This window comes from Falco cherrug, chromosome 2 (genome assembly GCF_023634085.1).
Source record: "Falco cherrug isolate bFalChe1 chromosome 2, bFalChe1.pri, whole genome shotgun sequence".
Lineage (NCBI taxonomy): Eukaryota > Metazoa > Chordata > Aves > Falconiformes > Falconidae > Falco > Falco cherrug.
The window spans coordinates 31,790,427-31,811,272 of NC_073698.1; the positions used below are offsets into that span (position 1 = coordinate 31,790,427).

At 37.5% G+C, this 20,846-nt stretch overlaps 1 protein-coding gene across 8 annotated transcripts in view; it reads right to left on the reverse strand.

The window, feature by feature from the left end:
• The window catches only part of LRCH1 (leucine rich repeats and calponin homology domain containing 1), a 133,293-nt gene that overhangs the window by 62,461 nt on the left and 49,986 nt on the right, over positions 1-20,846 (reverse strand). For all 8 annotated transcript variants that reach the window (XR_008731060.1, XR_008731059.1, XR_008731058.1 and 5 more), the window contains exons 2-3: positions 7,578-7,722; positions 4,427-4,553 (exon numbers count right to left, since the gene is read on the reverse strand). Coding sequence is in view for 2 of the 8 variants with exons in the window: in XM_055702976.1 (XP_055558951.1) it covers positions 4,427-4,553; positions 7,578-7,722 (272 nt within the window). In the remaining 6 variants the exon portion in view is untranslated. The remainder of the gene's footprint in view (positions 1-4,426; positions 4,554-7,577; positions 7,723-20,846) is intronic.

Genomic DNA, 20,846 nt, shown 5'->3' on the forward strand with positions numbered 1-20,846 from the left:
TTTAGAGCACAGAATTTAAATTTAATGTCACCTTGTAGCAGAGAAACTCTAGACCAAGTGCACTTATGCACACACATCAGAAGTAGTCAGGGAAAGAGAGAGAATTTTAAGGGAAGTGACAGGGATGGAGGGGGAGGCAGGGGGAAGGCTGGCAGTGTGTAGCCTCAAAAACACAAGTCCACTTACAACCTTCCAAAACATCCTCCATAAAACTGATGTGTTATGACAGCACGTCAGCATTCACAAGATCTCTAGAGACAGTAGTATCCTTTATCCTACTAAACACTGCAGTCCAACTTTTTTTTTATTACTTTGTTTGAATAGCCATGAAAAACAAAGACCTGTAACATTATTTCTAGTTATGCTCGTGACTATTATTAGACTTCATGAGCATGTATGCGACAGAGACAATGTTTATCTTCCCCATGACTTTGCAGTAATGGAAGCAATACTATCAAAGTCAAATGCCTATAGTTTTCCAGCTGAGATTTTTTTAAAGGAACTATGCAACCAGCAGTTTGGAACTTCATGGACATCTGCAGCCAATTGAAGTGCAAATACCTACTCAAGTTCCAAGGGGCTAAAGTTTGCTGAAGGTCAGACTTCTTGCATTAATTCTATTTTGCTCTCATTGGTTATGCCATATCCTGCCATGACAACACAATTTCTCAAGATTAGAGAAATGCAATTTAACATTAATTTTTGTGTCATGAAACTCAGTGCTGTGAAAAAAAATTAAAATTATCAACAATTTTCTTTTGTTTACGGTAAAGTTTAAATGGTCTTAAACCAATAAAATTCATAATATAAACAGAAAAATAAATATGGAACTGTAGTACCATATTAACATATTTATTCACACACACACTGTTTATCCAAACCATCCAAATTGAGGTAAACTTCCTCTTTACATCTACTTTAGAACTTGGGACTCCTGACTGAGCTATTATTCCTAAAAAGCACATTGATTCTGTCAGATCTTGTAACATAAAAACCATACTGAATGGTAAAAAGAAGTTACACAGTGCATGAGCACATGAATCCATTTAGGCAAAGCAGGCAGCAGGTCCCACTTGGTCAGGCTGCTGGCCCAGGTTAGATGAACGAGGTGAAGAACATAAATCCCAGCTGAGAGATTTAAAGGCTTTGAACATGAGACAGAAGCATCCCAGAGATGCAGAAGGCTGTTACCTGAAGAAGGCAGAAGTGCAATACTGCCTGATAGGGTGGAGAACAGAATTTTACTGTAGGTCTGATAGTTTGGGGTACAATTACTGAGCCATCTCTGCCTAATTACTTTTCTTTGATGGAAATTAAGTTTTAGTTTATCTTCACACCAGTTTTGCATTCATCCTTCTGGCTGACAGTAGAGGTGTGACTGAGTTACGCAGCTGCAAATAAAAGTAAGTTTCCCAACCAAATTTTCCAAGTAATTGTAATACATTCTGCAGGGAGAAGAATTAATATGTTATTTCAATGCTTTCAAGATAGCTGTCCGATCTATATAACCCAGAACTCTAAAATTTAAAAGAATACCTGAATATTTACTGTATGTAAAATCCAAGTCATTCTATGCAACAAGTGTTAAATTTATATAAATATATACACATGATCAAAAAATAACTGCCTACCCCATTTTGGAGGAGAGAGAGGGAAAATAGAGTTAGTTGTAAAGATCGGACCTAATTTGCAGCATACTACGCTTGTATCATGTGACTAAAGAGGTAAAATTTGTTTCAAAGATAACAAAATAAATAATCCATTTGCTATGTACACACAGATTTTACTGCATGCAGACTATGAAACACTTTGGGAACATGAGGGTGCTTGGCAAAGTCCTGGTAATACAAAAACGGCATGCAGCCAGGTGGCATCTGTCACCCCTCAGGATCAATCCCCTAGGCCAGCTCAGCGCCAGCACTGCATATGTACCAAAACGCGAGCATGCCCTGGAAGAGGGCTGGATGGTGGTGCTGCTTGGAGGCTGCATGCTATTCACCCTGGCATTGCTCTCACACAGCTGAATGTTTTGTGTAACAACTGCAGTATGATGATCTTTTTTGTTTTCTTTTTACTCATTTTAGAACAATGATCACCTTATTATCTAAGCTGCATCATACTACATATGCCAATACAGATCCTGGCTCTCAATCCTACCACTATGTACTTCTCCCAATACATGACAGTTTAGTCATTTCCAGCAAAATGATGTAACTAATTTCACTGGAAATGTACCAAACAATCATGGTGGCAAGCAAATTAAGTAATCAGGTCATCTGAACAAACCATGCCCAATTTAACAAAAATTTATTACTCACTTCCCCTCCACCCGGTTCTAATCACAAAGAACTAACATCAGACCTTCTTCAGATTTCAGAATTCTTCTCAGCTACTGAAGCGACGTGCTACTATAGCCTCTCATTTGTAATCTTTTTAGAGTAGGAATTGTTGTGTTCTTCATGACAAAGGAGTAACACTGAAATTATACTTTAACTGGAAAACAATATGAAAATCCAGTATTGCAGAAGTTAATCTAAACATGATTTGTTTTAAAAAAACAATCTATCCCTACCTTCTTTGAGTATAATGTACATTTGATTTTCAAGCTTTTAACTTTTCAAAATTCTAAAATACAGATAATGGTTACTATTAAACTATATACAAACTCCTAACAACAAATGAAACTCTCCCAGCATCAGCAATGCTAGTTCACCTTACTGGCTGGGTCCAAACTTGAAAATGGAGGGAAATTAGAAAGTACTTCAGCAGCTATTTCCTGAAAATATTATCACAGGCATCAGTTAATACAACTAAAACAGGTGAATCTAACCAGACAGAATCAGGCTAAGTCTATCAATTATTTCACAAGTCCCTCACCACTAAGCTAGGCTACATTTAAGCTAGAAACAATCAAGACCTAACAGGTTCCAGTCATTGTTTATTGTCTATTCAGTCATCCTATCCCCTAAATTAGGATGTATTTAATACTGTTCATCTTTAATTATATATAAAACTGAAAACGTAATATTTTACTGAATTTACTTTAAGCACAACAGAAACAATGCTACAGCCTAACATTTTTTTTGAAGGTTAATATTAACTCAAAATATTTAGATAATCTAATTAAACCCATCACACAAAAAAATTAAAATATTTGGTAAGATAAACCAATAATGCTCACCAAACAAAACAAACTTGGTAGTCTTTAGCTCAGGTAAAACCCAGAAAGGAAAAGGTAACTACCCCTGCCATCCTCATCAACAGGCAGATCATTGTAATAAATAATAGAAGCCTGATATCACAGGATGCTGTATAAAAAGAATACCAGAAGGAAAAAGGTCCTACAACTGCCACTTCACATATGAAGAATGTGTAGCGGGACTGAGGCCTAAAACAAGGTCAGTTCAGTTTCTATAACATAACTTAGTAGAAAACCTACTGTTATAAAAACGATGATATAATAAGCAGGCACTTTCAGGTACCAAAAAGTTGTGCAAGATAAATGCTGTCAATGGAGAATAACAGCAGCTGGAAGAAAATTCAAATATCATTATTTACTATGCATAAATTGCAATGTCAGAATGTAGTTTATTTGTCAATTTGTATCTTAAGAGGTCAAGGTGAACAGAAATAACCAGAAGACATAACACATATGCCATAGAGAATTCAGAGTCTCAGCCTACAATATAACAAAAGAGGAAGATAAAAGGGGGGAAAGAGAAACATTCCTTGAGATATATATTTCCCACACATAAACTTTGAAAAAAATGTGCAAATAAATTAATTTTAAGTTATGGTACCAAATAATGTTTGCCTTTTCAGATTCTCATTTACTAGACTATATTCTATGTGATCTACTGCTTGCAGAAATGATGGTGTGGACAGCTTTGAAAACAAGAGGAATATATTAATGTTGTAAATCTGTTTAGATGGGTGTTCTATGAAAGAAAGGTTGAATGACAAAAATAGTGAAATAAAATGAAAATGTACTGATAAGACCAGTATCGCTAGTGGAATGCAATATGATAAGCAGATAGTAATAACAGAAAGAAAGGAAGCAGAATGGGAGGGTGCTACAGAGCTGGATACAGCTTTGCAGAGCCTATGACAGACCTATGAACCCCGTACAGCAAAACAGGGAGCCAGTGTGGACAGTGAGTAAAACTGGTAAAAATGATGACCTTAGAAGCTGAGTTTTGAATGAACCAAGGGCAGTGATATTGTTTTGAAGGGTCCTGAAGAACACAAAAGGAAACTATTATTGTGTTACTACCCAACACACTTGAGAAGTTCAAAAGTTATTTTTTTAAGCCTGCATTATAGTATTAGCTGTTTGTTCAAATATATTTGCAAAGTGAATTTTACTATTTCTAGTTAAATACAAAGGAAGTAAAAATAAAAAAATAAAGAAAGATCAGTAACATACCAGTTCCATTAACTGTTTTAGCTGACCTATCTCTTCTGGAAGGGAACCTAGCTTATTGTTACTTGCAATTAAGACTTTTAGAGGAAGACCACACAGGCAAGCTGGCAAAGAAGAAAGCTGATTTCGACTGCAACAAAACAAAACAAAAAAGCCATCCATTAAAACCACCAGTGACATTCTACTGTATACTCACATGAAGTCCGAGAGTTGTAAAATTCCTTCATTTTCATCAGTCAGATTTTATGCAAATAAAATTTAAAATTTTCAAATAGCCATCATTAAGAAAACACTTGCATATAAAAAATATCTGCATTGCTGACTAAACAGTATTGTGGAATTTACCACTCTGGAAAAAAATGCATTATATCAGTTTAATAATATCTGGTTACAAGTCTGATTGTCACCTAGAACAGCTGTTTCCCTTCCTAATGAATACAGGAAAGCCAAGTGAGACAGTATTTTGCAAGGATTTAAACATTCCTACGGTTTTATGTGGCACTATAGTGGATGCCTTTTATTCCAACTAAAAGATAAATACATAAATTACAAATGAAATGGTTATTTTCTCAATTCCTTTAAAACACACTTATGGTTGAAAATTACTTGTATGATTCTATGATGTTAACTCAGGTAAATACAGCAAAAAATCCTGGGACTATCAATGGTTCATTTCTTTCCAACACTCATATTGAGCCATTTCATCTCGGTATCTTACTTTATCCTTTAAAAATTATTTTATCAATTATAAGTGACTGACATGCCATTTTATTCTTCACACCACATTTCTGAAAGAAAAAATAAGTGGGCAGAAGATTTTCATGAAGAAGACTTGCAAGGATAAGCAAAATTTGGTATAAAACTCTCAAAAGAGATTTAGGTTCTCATTCTAGTAGTAATTACTTCGGAAGCTCGAATTTAAAGATGACAAATGCCATGACCCTTTGTAATCTCAAGATGACTAAAAATATTAATCTCTTGTGATTTGTGGATCAATTCCCAGAAGAAACTTCAAGCACAACAGAATAACAGTTGAACTACTGTCTTTCCTAGAATATTTGAATGTTTTTTTAAATACAACTTTTCTTTATTATAGTTATTAATCTGTAGGAAAACAATGAACAGTAACTTAAAGTAACACCCCAGTAAGAGCCATTTCAGTTAGCTCCTGCATGACTGTTAGTGATCCAGAGAACGAGTATGCATAACTGAACTCTGAAAACAGATGACAAAAATTGTCCTATGTAATTTCAGTAACAGTCGCAGCATTGAATTCAAACAAAAGGAAACAAAAATTCAAATTCCACAAATCTCAAAGCATTTCTTCTTCAACTGCCCATCCAGTGGTCTGCTACAAAGCTGCGTACAAGATGTATATTCATCCTCCACACAACGGTTTCAAAACAGTTTATAGAGCAAACCATCATAATATAGAGACAGACAAATGAGAAATCCAACTACTAATCAAAGTAGTAAAAAAAAAAAAGAAACAATGCTTATTGTAGAGTCAGGATTCTCAATTCTAGCGTCTTTACAGAATCAAGTCACAACTTATTAAAAAAATAAGTAGAAATAACTTTTTAATAATTATAAATAAATTGAGGAAGCCTAGAATGTAAAAAAGTTACACTATGCAGCAGATCAGACACACCAAAAAAAAGTAAAAATCATTTTTAAGTTCTACAGAACTCAGAAGCAACCCACTAAGAGACAAAGAACAACACATAACCAGGGTGAGTAATAGAACATCATTAGTTTAAAAGGAACATCTTTAAATTAAACATGAACAGTATCCACCAAGGCCCAAACACTAAGTGTACCTCTTGGCATCACTTACTGATGTTATATAACATATGGGCTCTAACAGGCAGAAAAATATGGATTCTATATCTGTAGTATTTTTCTTGCCAAGCAGCAATATTTTTAGAAAGTCAAGGATATACTTCCTTTTTCTACAGACTGCTTATTGTGTTCAACTAACATGGTGGAAGGGCACATCCAAGTGAAACGTAGATTTTAAACTGAGGAAAATTATCTTACATAAAACATGAAAAGTTTCCTTTTATTTTGCCTAATTTACTGTGATACGTGATATTAACTCCGTAGTTATTCTGGTTTTGTGATGATTCACACAAATTCCACCACTAAATTGAAGTCTAATTCACCAGTTCACTATATTGAGTTATAGCTGGGTTCATTCCAATTCCTAGATTTACTAAAATGTTTTATGTAAACTTAATAATTTAATCCAGTCTTAGTTTCTTTATATATATATATATATATATCAAACAGAATTTCAATATACCAAGTCATATCCCTTATATGTATGCAGAAACTCAGGACGCACTATTCTGTTTCAATTTTTAGAGCCAAAATTAGTGCTCCACAGCTGCCAAAACTATAGTACAGTAACAACACAGGAAGGCTTGAGAAATACCTCAGTGTTTATAAAACTGATGATCAGGCCTTCATACCTTAAATTTCAAAGCCCAAGAGCCACTTTGCCCCCTCTCAAACTTCATTCTTGCAAACATCTTCATTACTACAGTTTTTACATACTCAACTACAAAGGAACCTCCACACCTTGTCCCAACTGAAAAAGCTGACATGCCCTCTCTCAAAAGCAAATATTCATTCACCTGCACTTTAACCAGCAGCAATTCTCTATGCCAACTAGTATTCACACACACTTTTCATTGAAAAGAGACAATTAAATAATTCTTTGCCACTTCCTCCTAGAAAAGGCAGTAACTATACTTTTGCATAATAAAAGGATACTAGTGATAAAGCATTACATTTTAATTCTTCATTCCCCATGAAAAAACATGAATCCTCTGTCTTTGCCCCTCCATCTTTTTAACCACAAAAAGTATGTCAAGTTTCACAAAATTCACCATCAGAAGGGAATTAAAAGAATCCAACTCTGCTGATGTGATTAGCATTATGAATTTCTTCTGAATAGAAGCATAAGAGAAAGAAAGGGGCCTTTACGACACCTTCATACAGAGCTGGATCTACAGCCAATGAGTTTTTGCATTACTGTTTCCAATAAAATGAAAAGTGGACTCTGTTATTCCAGAAACACATAAAGTGCAGACAAAAAAGCTTTACACATTTGCAAATAAACACAAAGATGTGGCAAAGTTAAACTTACCTCAAATTTAAGTAAGTTAGCATTTGCAAGTTTACTATGGCATCTGGTATAATTTTAATACAATTGTGGTATAGATTTAGTGTTTCCAGTGACACAAAATGGCACAACTCCGTAGGAACCTCAGTTAATCTATTCTTGGATAAATCTGAGAAGAGAAAAAGAGAAGGTACATTTTTGAGCCACCAGAAAGATACACTTCTTTATTAAAATAAATTAATAAATCTAATCCTACAGTAAGACAGCAAATTAAGCCAGTGTTTTTATTATGCAAAATAAAACTAGTGCTAACTTTTACAATCTTGAAATGGAATAGACTGCATATAAAAGCAAACATTCAATTAAAATTTATTCAGTTTAATAAAAAGTAATTATTTGCAGGACACAATATGCTGAGGAAATACTTGCCAACAGAACCAAGTGTAGATTCCAAAGTTCATCTAATATACCCAAAGATCTAGCCAATACACATCTAGACATCTGCAAATAACAATAGCATTTACAGAAATACAAACAAGGATTATATCTTTAATTTCTTTAAATAATAATACAATAGAAAAGTTATTTGGATAACTCTTCAAACTGACCTGTATGTCCTACACCTTAATCAATTATAAAAGAATGGTACCTATAATAATGGTGAAGACCTTCAGGAATGGATTTGATATAAGTGTATACAAGACAACAATGATGGATTCCAATTCCCTAAGTGAGTGCTCCTATTCACAGAACAACAACTTTTGAATTTTGACCAGTTATTCATTCCTTCTTATTAAGCACAGAGACACAAAAAAAAACCAGTAGAAAGAAACGTTAATGAGCTTTGTTCCATAACAACCACAATACCAAAAATGAGGTATCATAATACTGATGTGAGCTTGAGTCATAAAATAATAATGCGTGCCAGTGTTCAACTGAACTAATCAGGTTCAATGAAATGATTAAAACAGTGTTGCAGAACAAACACCTATTATCATCAAAACCCACACAAATGCCGCCTACCCATACCACCAGACAGATAACCTGACCTGAAGAATGGTCACTTCTTGTAAGGTGGAGTAACAGGAACGTACATAGGCAAAAAGTGAAATGTCTGATGGGAAGGATACAAGGCACTTAATAATCTCGTCACTTCTTCACTGCTGCTATTTTAAGCCTCCTCCCTGACCCTTCAAAGAATATTTTGAAGCTTACTTTTTTAAACTACATAAAGGGAAAAGCAGCCAAAGTATAGCAGATACATTTCCAGAGTGCCAATGATCTGACTCCTCTCTTTAGGGCCTTAAAGAAATATTTGCTTTTGTGAACAAACAGGCAGAAGCCAGAAGATCTTTTTAACTTCCTTTGCAGTTCTAGCCTTGTCAGTTTGCTGCACAGAGGCACAGCTTGAGTTGAAAATTATCATCAGTAGTTCATCATTTTTATTTTTGTTCCTGTCTCCTGCAATGTGAGCTGAAATTCAGTGTACTCCATTCCCCTTGTCAGTTTCCAGTTTGCTTCACCCCATTGCTTCCAGCAAGAAGCTGGTTTCATTATTCCATCCTCGACCGAGACAACGGCAACAGCCTGCAAATGCATTGAGAGCAGCCCTGCTGACCCAAATTGGCAGTATGGTTGAATTGAGCACCTCAGCTGAAATTATTCACTTCTAAGTTACTAATAACAGCAATGTTTCAACTGCTTTGCTTTCTCTTACTAGGCTTTGATGGCAGTTAGATGCAGCATTACCCCAGCTTCTCCTTTCCTTTACTTCTGCCATCAAACTAAAGCATTCCCTACTTCAGTGAATGTTACTACTGTTTCAAAGGGAGAGAAAGTTCTTCAGTGTTCCTCTAATTTAGTGCTTTAATCTTCTACTGTTTTCTGTTTATCATGAGAGCACTTATTTACTAACATGACAAAAAAAAAATACCCCTGCTTCCCTCTCCTGCTGCCTTCCCAGCTATGTTTATTATCAGCTATTAACAGAGGACTGCCATGCTATAACTTTTGAATCATGTAGAGGATTTTCATATTTTACAATTTGATTGCAAAGAAGAACTTACCTTTTTTTAAACCACACTTTTCTGCAGTGACGTTGCCACATGCATACCACTAGTTTACCCCTTTAAAGCAGAAGGAATAGCAAGATCCAGAGTGAATTGAACTTCAGGCCTAGGCTGAAAACAACCTGCATGGCACTGCATGGTACACAAAAAGTAACACCTCATCCTTCATCTGATCCTTGTCAAATGATACACAGATCAAAAACTGGGAAGACAAAAATGTTACATGTTCTCAAGCTATTAAAACTGCAGCCTGCTGTCTTAACTCCATCTTCATGCCTCTTCTTATTTACCTTCGCATCGAATAAAAGGGACTGTTGCCACAACATTTGACTTACTCTTGAAAAATTCTAGTACCTCAAAAAAGTGGAACAGCAACTAGATTGACCCTGCTCCTATAACAGACATTACTATGACTGTAAAATGCCTTTTTTTTTAAAAAAAAAAAATTACTATCCTTTGTTTTCAAGGGCTTTGTCAATCTGAAGAAGGACAAAACAACCACAAATGATAACAGACAGATTCCTTCCTGTCATCCTCAGGATCATAGGTTATAGGACAACCTACATACACAACAAAGGAAGTCAATTATTTGTTATTATCTAGTTATCACAGTGTAAGATCATTTCAACACTTTTATCTATTGTTGCTTCCTAAATAATAATAATAATAAATCTAATCACAGCATGAGAAATAAAAATTATACGTTGTATTTAATAGCATTGCAACATAACTTAACAGAAAAAGCAGAAGCTTGTTACTATAATTTACTGATAAGAGGTACCTTTAATACCAAACCTGAACGTATTTGAGATTGAGAAACAGAGTATTGGAATGGAATCTGACATACAGAATGTTCATCATATTTTTTAACTATAGCAATATTTTTTGCCAAAAAACAGCCTTCCCTGATCAAATGGAAGCAAAAGAAGAAAAGAGATTCAATAAAAACAATCCTAGAATGAATGTGAGCCTCTGAACATGATGCAGTGTGAAAAAAGCCTAGCAGCTTTCAGATGTCTCTGGAAATTCCATACAGAAAAGTGCATGTCTTCAGAAATGAAAACAGCCTGCCTAACAATTTTGTATTGCACCCTAAAAGAATAAACATGTACAGAAACCTCTGAAGGTTACATAGTTATTTTTTTATTACATTATATGAAAGTACTTTTGCCTCAGATTACCGCATCTCACAATTAGTCTGTATGTATTTCAGGTTTACTCTGGTTTTTAAGTTATAGAACAAAATATCAGGGTTAAGCCCCTACAAAACTGCAGAACCTTTTGAACGCACTGAGAAAACCAGTACACATGTATCTCGTTTCTGTCAGAATTCATAACCTTTCTGAAAAATATTTTGCAAAGGCTTTCTTGGCTTCATTATTTAGGAAAAAAGAATGCAGAAACCAAAGTTTTAAACAACTTCTGAAAATATTTTAAAAATACATAAATAATTAATTGGCAAACCTTTATTGTCTCTCTGTAATTTTTTAACTCTGCACTTCCCAAATCACTAAGCTACACATTCCCCTTGCTTCGTTAATTTGAAGAATAATGCTTCAAAGTAATTAATAATAATGAAGTTACTGTACAGACTAGCTTTTGCTACAAAATAGAAACGAGCGGAGGGATGGAATTTGCTGGTGTTTAAAGAAATTTTGATTAATTTTCTTATACTGTCTAACACAAAGGAGATCTAAGAAATTAATGAATTTATGATGGCAGAAGTACATTTCATGGTTGCCAAGACACCATAGGTAGCTTTCACATGAAGTGACTATTTCCTTTAACTTCCATCGTGAAATAGGTGTCACAATTATCAACAAATGGAGGGGGGTCAGGGAAGGCCATGCACTGGGAGCGAGCTTTTTGTTTTAAATGAAATACACTATTCATTCATTATTTGTGACATCAAGACATTTTCAAACTACATCTGGCTTCACTTCATCTTTTCCTGCCAAGAACAAGTTTGTTATAAATCCAAAATAAAGCAACAGAACACACAAAAATAAGCAAGCCAGTATAGAAAAATATTAGATGGAATCTTGATCTTTAAATCAGCACAATTCTGGCGCACTGACATGGCTTTTGTATGGGAAGTGTTACTATGTTGGAAGCTAGACAGGAACTACACAAAATAAGCACTTCCTTAGCTGGGCGCAAACAATAAAAAGCAGAAAGTTCAGACTGGTACGTAAGCATTTAACAGAAGACTCCAATCTTTGTTTGGTGACTGGCACACACACCAGTGATAACCGACCCCATCCTTGGGGCAAAACGTTTCAATTGCTGAAGCTCTGAATATGCCACAATGAAGTACCACCACTGACGAGGATCTTTCTGACTTCATGCTTTACAGGTAGATTACCAGCTGCCACTATACACATATATAATCTACATAGCATAAAACACTGTCACTACAAAAAGGCATTGTCAAACTAATCAGAATACTACTAGAAGTCATATAGTTACATTTCTTTCAGTAAAGTTACCAAAGTACTCCAATTTTCCTACCTTCCAGTTATTAACGCATTATTAAATAAAAATTGCAGGCTATTCATGGGAGAGCTAAATAATTTAAGCCTTTAATTCATTACATAAATATGCATATGCACTGCTACATCACAAATCTTAGCCAAGAATCATGATGAAAGCAGTTCATTAAAAAGCAGTGATTTACAATTTTCAGATTACAGAAAAATTCACTGTAATTTTACATTTCTACCACACAAATCTTCAGTAGACAAAAACTGGAATTATGCAAGTAAGCATCTACCTACCACTGAGCAAGAGATTTTATACATATAACGAAATACCTGTATTTGAGATGGAGATCTGAATCAAGAAATTGAGAGGTAAAGTCACCCAGACAACCTTAACTCCAGCCCACCAAGTTCCTATTTTTGTAGTCTTCAGCACTTACTGAATGAAAGACAGGAGTTATTTTGAAGAAGCTATTTGCATTTGTACTAAGACACCATTCAAGGTATTCAAATGAGATGTCTGGATTGGATTTGACAAAGAATTCAAGCAATTCACTGTAAGATCCTAAAAAAACAGTAAGTTCAACCACAATTTCATGGGAAAATTATATAAGTAATAAGAATGCTAGGAAATTCATAAAGAAGTCTATATATGACATTACACAACTGTATGGAACTTTACCTTTTATACTGTAAGTTACCCATATTTTTATTAGGCTTTTAGGAAGCCAGTAATTCCGTATTAGCTAGGTATATCTTCATTGATAACTGAAGCCACAAATTGATAGCACTTCATCTTGGACAACTTTTGAAATATCAATTTAAGCTCACCTCAGACATCTGGCAACACTGCATCCCACCCATACTTGCCTTGGCAAAGAAGGCAAGTGATCTATTATCAATGTAATTGCACATATCAGAATCAAATAGTCAAAGTTCTCTAATGAAGCAATTACATCATTCTGGCCTATACCCCATTTTTCCCCCTAAATGGTAGGAAAATGCAGCATTCCATAGAGAGATGCTATATATTAGTCACAAAAACACCATAATGCAACTATAAAGTGCTATATGCTTTTAAGGCATGCCCTACAACTTGTCACATCTAGCATAGTGGCATAGCATGTCTCAACTGCTTGCCCTCTCTACCTGCCAATATTCATGAATAATGTCCTGGATGTACAACCAGCTTTTACTGCAGTTGGCAACCTCTACTGACAGTGATGCTACATAAATTAAAAAGAAGCAACAAAGACTTCCACTGACTCTGGCATCATAGACTCATTTAGGCTGGAAAAGTCCATTAACCCAGGACTGCTAAATCCACCACTAAACCATGTCACTAAGCACCACATCCACGTGTTTTTTAAATGCTTCCAGGGATGGTGATTCCATCACCTCCCTGGGCAGCCTGTTCCAATGTTTGACCACCCTTTCAGTGAAGAATTTTTTTCCTAATATCCAATCTAAACCTTCCCTGATGCAACCTGAGGCTGTTTCCTCTTGTCCTATCACTTGTTATCTGGGAGAAGAGATCAACCACCAACCTGTCTACAACCTCCTTTCAGTAGCTGTAGAGATAAGGTCTCCCCCAAGCCTCCTTTTCTCCAGGCTGAACAATCCCTCAGCCGCTCCTCATCAGACTTGTTATAAGACATCAAACGCATTCTGGTTTGTTCATGACAATTACGCCACAAAGAATGCATGGCATTTCTTCACGTAAAAGATGTTTCTATTTATTTAGCAGACAGAAGAACAAGTAACAGAAGACAAAGAATGCCCAATAAAGTGAAAACGACTCTGCTTCCATATAAGAAAAAATACAACATAGTAGTGCATGGACCCAATGTTTTTCATTCTGAAACTACAGTTTTTAACAGACTGAGGAAAAAAAGTAGCTCCAATGCTGATTCCCAAGAAAGTAATCGCTACAGATACAGTCAGACGAAACAATAACATTTAGACACTGATCAACACTGCTGAGCCTAGATGGACAACTGCTGACTCATGTAGAACGTGCACCTATCCCAGACAGTTCGACAAAAAATGTACAGACTTTGCAAGAAAAATATTTTGAACAGATTATGAAGCAACACTGCTGTTTCACACACTTGCTAAACACTACCTTTTAGAGGACTGTCAGCACAGTTTCCTTTTCCATCTGTCTCCCATTGTTAACTTAAGAACTAACATTAAAAATCTCTACCTCAAAGCCACAGACAAATTAAGATTACACTACAGGTGTAGCAAATTTCGAAGTCATCATACATGTACTTTAGTATCCACTTTTCTTATCATTAATATTATGATGATGATGATGATTTAACACATTAAAAATTTTCCTTTACCACTTCGTATGCGAGTTCTCTGGTTCTTCCCTATTCAGTGTCTTGACATAGCATTGTATGTGCGCAAGTTAAACAGCTGGCACTAGTGACAAACAACACAACACTTTTCTCGGTGTCACTGATGGTTAGTATGAACCTAATTTGTTACTTTTCAAAGTAACAACTGTAGTAGTTATCATACATATTCACCACAGTTATCAGAGGGAACCTAGATGTGGGGTTTCGAGGGAGAAGGAAAAAAAAAAAAAGTCAGGACTGAAGAAAACCATCCCCTGGAGTCTGGCAGAGCTGTCACCACTAGAGGGGGACCTGATCTCACAGGCTTGGCCAACAACGGTGTTTCTGTAAGTTTCCTTCTTTCAGAGACCATTCGCAGCATATGAAAAGGACAGAGACAGGAAGGTACACCTTACAACCACCCCCTGGCACTCCTATAAATGTATTGCTCACCACTGTTTTCAAAATAGGACAGATGAGGCTATTGACTCGCAACCATCACTGTGGGAAGCAAATATATACACTGACCTCTAATGGGGTCAAGCCCTTAAAAAAAAAAACAAGTCTATTCTGAAATAGTCAAGTTCAAGTACATTTCTCCAGCCTTTCTTCAGATGATGTAAGAATCTGAGGTATCCTTTAGCTCTCTGCAGTACAGTTATAGCAACATTTGGCCTATTTCAGACAGAAGTGGAATTTAAATTTAGATGATACATTTGACAAAGACCCTGTCTGCAAACTGATTCCACCCCAACAGCCCTAATCTACTCTGTTTCATCCATCACTCCGTTATGGAATACATAGCTTACTTTTCTCCAGTGCCTTGCAACCTCTTAGTAAAGCACAGCCAAGTGTAAGAAACATGCATGCTGCATTTCTTCTCAGGTAGTGCACTAACTAGCCTGAAGCAATCCAATAGCATAAACAATCTCTCCCAGACACCAAAAGTTTGAGCAAATGTCACTTCAGGGTCTTCTGCTTCCTTTAAGTGAAATAAGGGATGGGGGAAGGAGGGAGCAAAAGGGTAGCATATCCTTGCTATTAGCTCTGCGGCACACTCCAATTCCAAGGAGACAAAGGAAATCTCTCGGCAAGAAACATGCTCAAAACAATGTCACAAACCTAAAAGAATAAAGAGAAGGTTATTACAGCAGTCTGCCTCATTATTGCAGCTGCCTTCAAATGGCAACATAAAACATTTAATTTTCTCCTTTATCTCCTATTTCTTCCTCTTTGGGACAACACAGTTCAGGGTCAGGGTTGAGACTGGCAGAATAAAAGATTCCTGAGGGGACTCTGTTTATATACTGAAGATGAACCTGGTATTGGAAGTGCTAAGACTCCCTAAAAACATACTATAACGCAACTGGATTCTTCCTGCAGCTCTCCATGTAGGTACAAACAGATTTGGGACTGTGGTGGGTTGACCTTGGCTGGCCACCAGGTGTCCGCCCAGCTGCTCTATCATTCCCCCTTCTCAGCAGGACGAGGAGAAAACACAATGAAAAAGCTCATGGGTGGAGGTAAGGACAGGGACATCGCTTGCCAATTGCTGTCACAGGCAACACAAACTCGACTTCGGGAAATTAATTTACTGCCAATTAGTGACAGAGCAGGATAGTGAGGAATAATAACAAAACTAAAACCACCTTTCCCCACCCCCTTTCCACAGGCTCAACTTCACTCTTGACTCTCCTGCTTCCTCCCCCAATCCCCACCTCTCCCAGTGGCACAGGAGGATGGGGAATCAGAGTTGTGGTCAGTCCATAAACACTTTGCAGCTGCCACTTCTTCCTCTTCACACTATTCCCCTGCTCCAGCATGAGTTCCTCTCATGGGTTACAGTCCTTCATGAACATCTCCAACATGGGTTCTTCTCACGGGCTGCAGTTCTTCAAGAACTCCTCCAGCATGGGAGGACAGGGTGCAGCCCTTCAGGAACAGACTGCTCCAGCAAGGGTCGCCCACAGGGTCACAGGTCCTGCCAGAAAACCTGCTCCAGCCTGGGCTCCTCTGCACCAGCCACAGATCCTGCCAGGAGCCTGGTCTGTAGTGTGCTGCAGCTTCCTTCAGTACACTTCCACCTGCTGCAGCATGGGGTCCTCCATTGGCTCCAAGGGGACAACATGTTTTACTATAATCTCCACGGGCTGCAGGGGGATCTCTGCTCCAGCACCTTGAGCACCTCCTCCCCATCCTTCTTTACCGACTCTGGTGTCTGCAGGACTGTTTCTCTCACACTTTTCACACTTCTTTCTCACACAACTGCCATGCGAGGAAGCATTTTTAACCTTTCTTAACCATGTTATCACAGAGGTGTGACCAGCATTGCTGATGGGCTCAGCTTTACACAGCAGCAGGTCCATCTAGAAGCCAGCTGGAACTGGCTCTGACATTGGGGCAGCTACTGGTATGTTCTCACAGAAGCCACCCCTGCAAACTCACCTGTTACCAAAATCTTGCTATGTAAATCCAGTACAGGCAAACACTTGTATCACAAGATGAAAAAAATACCAGACAGCAAACACCTCCCATCAGCAGAATAACCTTTTAATAACATGTGGTAGGAAACACAGTTCATGGGCCATGAAGCATTCCTCCTTCTCCCACATCTTCTGCGCAAGAGGGAGGATACAAGTAATTAATTTTCACTCCTTAATAAACAGCCAGCCCTAAGAAGGATCAATGTATTGTATCATTCCAGTATTGTACTAGTCAGCCTCAGCAGGACTTAAATATTTCACCTTTTTCTCAGGCACAGCAGCAGTAAGAAATGTTCACCCAGCTCTAAAAACTTTAAAAACTGTTCTTCACCATTTTCAGCTGTTATAGTAGGTTGATGGAGAGCCCCGGAGGAACAAAACCTGAAGTGTTCACATCATATACTATCCAGCTGAACACATTTACTCTATCAAATTGTATTTCAGTCAACTTGCCTGAACTGTTCATACTGGCACATGAAAGAAAATTTGATAGTGAACACCCACTGATACAAAAGCAGGACCTTCCCTGGCTCCTCTATGGAAACAAAAACTAGAAGCATACCTTGATACTGAAGTCCTCAAGATTAGCTTCTGCCATCACTGCTGTGGGATCAGATGAACTGTGGGCTGTAAGAGGACTTCTAGGTATATTAGAGACTTCTCACAGCACTAAGACTTGGATTATGAAATTCTTCTCTGAAAGAAGAATAGTGACCACAGCTTTCACCAAATTCAAAACAAAAGTTCAAAAAGGTGTAACTTGCATATGGCGCGTATATAAACACACAGGCACACAATCTTACTTCAGCCAAGCAACTTACTTCCACCTATTGGAGAACAGGGAAGATGTGAAACAAAAAGATGAATTACATAATATCCCAGGTGGATCCCTGCACAGACACACCCTAGTGTCTTCTATTACAAATCTCTTGTTTCAGCCACAGAAATCTCATTTCTTAAAGCTGTTTACTTTGGAAGCCAACACCTTACATTTCCATGGGGGAATTCCACATGATGCACTCAAAAACAGCAGGATGTACTCTACTCTACAACCTTTTCCAGCCCACAGATGAACACTACTAGAAGGAACAAGCTGATTGCAATGTCAAGGTTTGTTTTTCACTTATTCTCTATTTTAATGGCTGTTTTTATTATTCCTTAGGCTGTGAAGAGAGGACACTATTCATGCTATGCATTATCTGCCTCGGTGACCTGCTCAAAGAAGCGTTACCTCACATTTACCATCTGGTAGAAGTAGCATACAAACTAGTTTCTATGAAGTATCTCACTTGCCTGCACTCTGAAGATTACTATTTTTCACACCTGACAGACTAAAATACTAATTTCTTTATTTTTAATTAATTTTTATACATGAACTGTCTTACATTCTGTACTAAAATTTGCTATGAACAGGGAAATGAACAAAATTTATTTGATCTTTGAGTATATCAAAGGCATGTGGGCTAAGACGTGAAAAAGCTACCTGATGCTAATTTATAGTGACATGGAAAGCAGAGTATTACTCATCTAATCACTTCCTTTTCTGTCTGCCCACCTCCCACAGATGCCAGGGTTAATCTACCTTATCTACATTATCCATTAACTTCTCCCACAATGGTTCTTGAAGTCACCACAACATGATTGTAACAGTTTATCAACAAAAATCTGTTCTGTACCATAAAACTGACTTACGCTATTGAGCACATCCTTAAACAATAAATTATATGGCTATTACACAGAAGGTACAACGTTCTAAAAAAATGGCTGAGAAATACTTCAGACTTCTAAACAAAACAGGAATCCATGAAAACATTACCAGAGACTGAGGTACCGAGAAAGTAAAACCTGGAATAAACAAATAAATTGTAGTAAATAACCAAAAATTAGATGGCTATTCCAAGATATGGAAAAAAATATAAAAACACTTCCTTGAACTGAAAGCATAACAAGCATAGTATGTCCTGTCTCTATTCTTAAAAAAAAAGAACCCCGAACAAATTAAAAACCAGCTAGCTGGAACCACTAGAAGTATAGACCTATATATTTTGTACCAGAATCTCTATCCCATGTAACTGTTCCCATGGCTCTTTCTTAAGTTTAAGACAATGTTTCTCAACCTTCTCACTTTTCTTTCCTTCAGAATCAAAGAACCTTGCCTTCTTCAGGGAAAAGGAAACCAAAACAGACATCTCATGCTTGTCAGTCAGGGGACGGGCTGGGTTTGATAGATAACACATGCAATATTTTTTTTCTTTTTAATTGTTTTAACAAGTCATAATTTACACCAGTATTTTAATCTAACATCTTTATAAGATGAGAGACATCAGATATGTAGACTGCAAAAAGACTAGGCGGGAAGTAAATCACCCACACTCCCTTCTCCTTATAAAGAATTCAGTGCCTGTGACCCAGCAGGCAGGAACCACCTGACACTTGCCATAATACTTGTTGGGTAGCACAGCTGGAAATAAGTCAGCAGGCATCAATGGCACTTGTGGGTCAGTCTGCAACCACAGGTAAACATCAGTGCTGTTGGTATGTAACAACTGCCCGGCAATGTGTGTTTTGAAGGACAAAAGAAGGTTTCTTTCTGGTCTAATTTCCTTCGGATTTTTTATTTTTTTTTGTGGGGGACATTTCACAGTCTTCTGAACTGCACAAAATGACTGATGCTCATCTATATAGCCTCCTGAGTCCGGCCTACAATTCCTGCTTCTGGTGCAGATTCATTTCATAGAATCATAAAATGGTTTCAGTTGGAAAGGACATTAAAGACCATCAAGTTCCAACCCCCTGCCACGGGCAGGGACACCTTCCACTAGACCAGGTTGCTCAAAGCCCCATCCAGCCTGGCCTTGAACACTGCCAGGGATGGGGCATCCACAGCTTCTCTGGGCAACCTATGCCAGTGCCTCACCACCCTCACAGGAAAGAATTTCTTCCCAATATCTAATCTCAATCCACCCTCTTTCAGTTCAAAGCCATTTCCCCTTGTCCTGTCACTACATGCCCTTGTAAAAGCCCCTCCCCAGCTTCCCTGTAGGCCCCCTTCAGGCACTGGCAGGCTGCTATAAGGTGTCCCCAGAGCCTTCTCTTCTCTGGGCTGAACAACCCCAACTCTCTCAGCCTGTCTTCACAGCACAGGTGCTCCAGCCCTCTGATCATCTTTGTGGCCCTCCTCTGGGCTCACTCCAACAGGCCCATGTCCTTCTTATGTTGGGGTCCCCAGAGCTGAACACAGTACTGCAGGTGGGGTCTCACAAGAGAGGAGCAGAAGGGCAGAATCACCCCCCTTGACATGGTAGACACATTGAAGTCATTAATGCACTGCAAAACTCACTGATTTAATAACTGATGTTTTTAACCGTACCCCCTAAACAGTCTGACTCAATAACTGATATTTTTTAACTGCACCCTCAACAAGTTCATTAAAATACAGGTAAAGTGATCCACTGGTGATTTAGCCAATACTGTCACCATTTAGACAATATTAAAACTATTCCTGTCAGGACTTTGACTCTTACCAAATGCATTCTTATGACTCAGTACTTGAGTGTCAAGTGCCTGTTAAGGAGAGGTTACACCTGATGAGAGAACTGTGGTTTTAATCGAAAAATTGCATGGCATTCTGCTCAGATTACAATTGCTTTTCTGCATAAGAAAAGCAACAGTCTTGCATTCTTATCTAACTCGCTCCCAACTAAGCCTCTTTTTACTTAAAAAAAAGCGCAAGAGTTCACAAGAAGCTCTAAAATTTTCACTTGGACTTCTTCCAAAACTGAGTATTCTTTGTGACCAATGCATGTACTTCTCAGGTCTCATCCCTACTCTCTCTCCCCCTGCCTCTTCTGGAATTTGGATAGGAAATTCATTCTTTTGGGAAGAACTCTGAAGAGATTCACTAGCAAATATACAA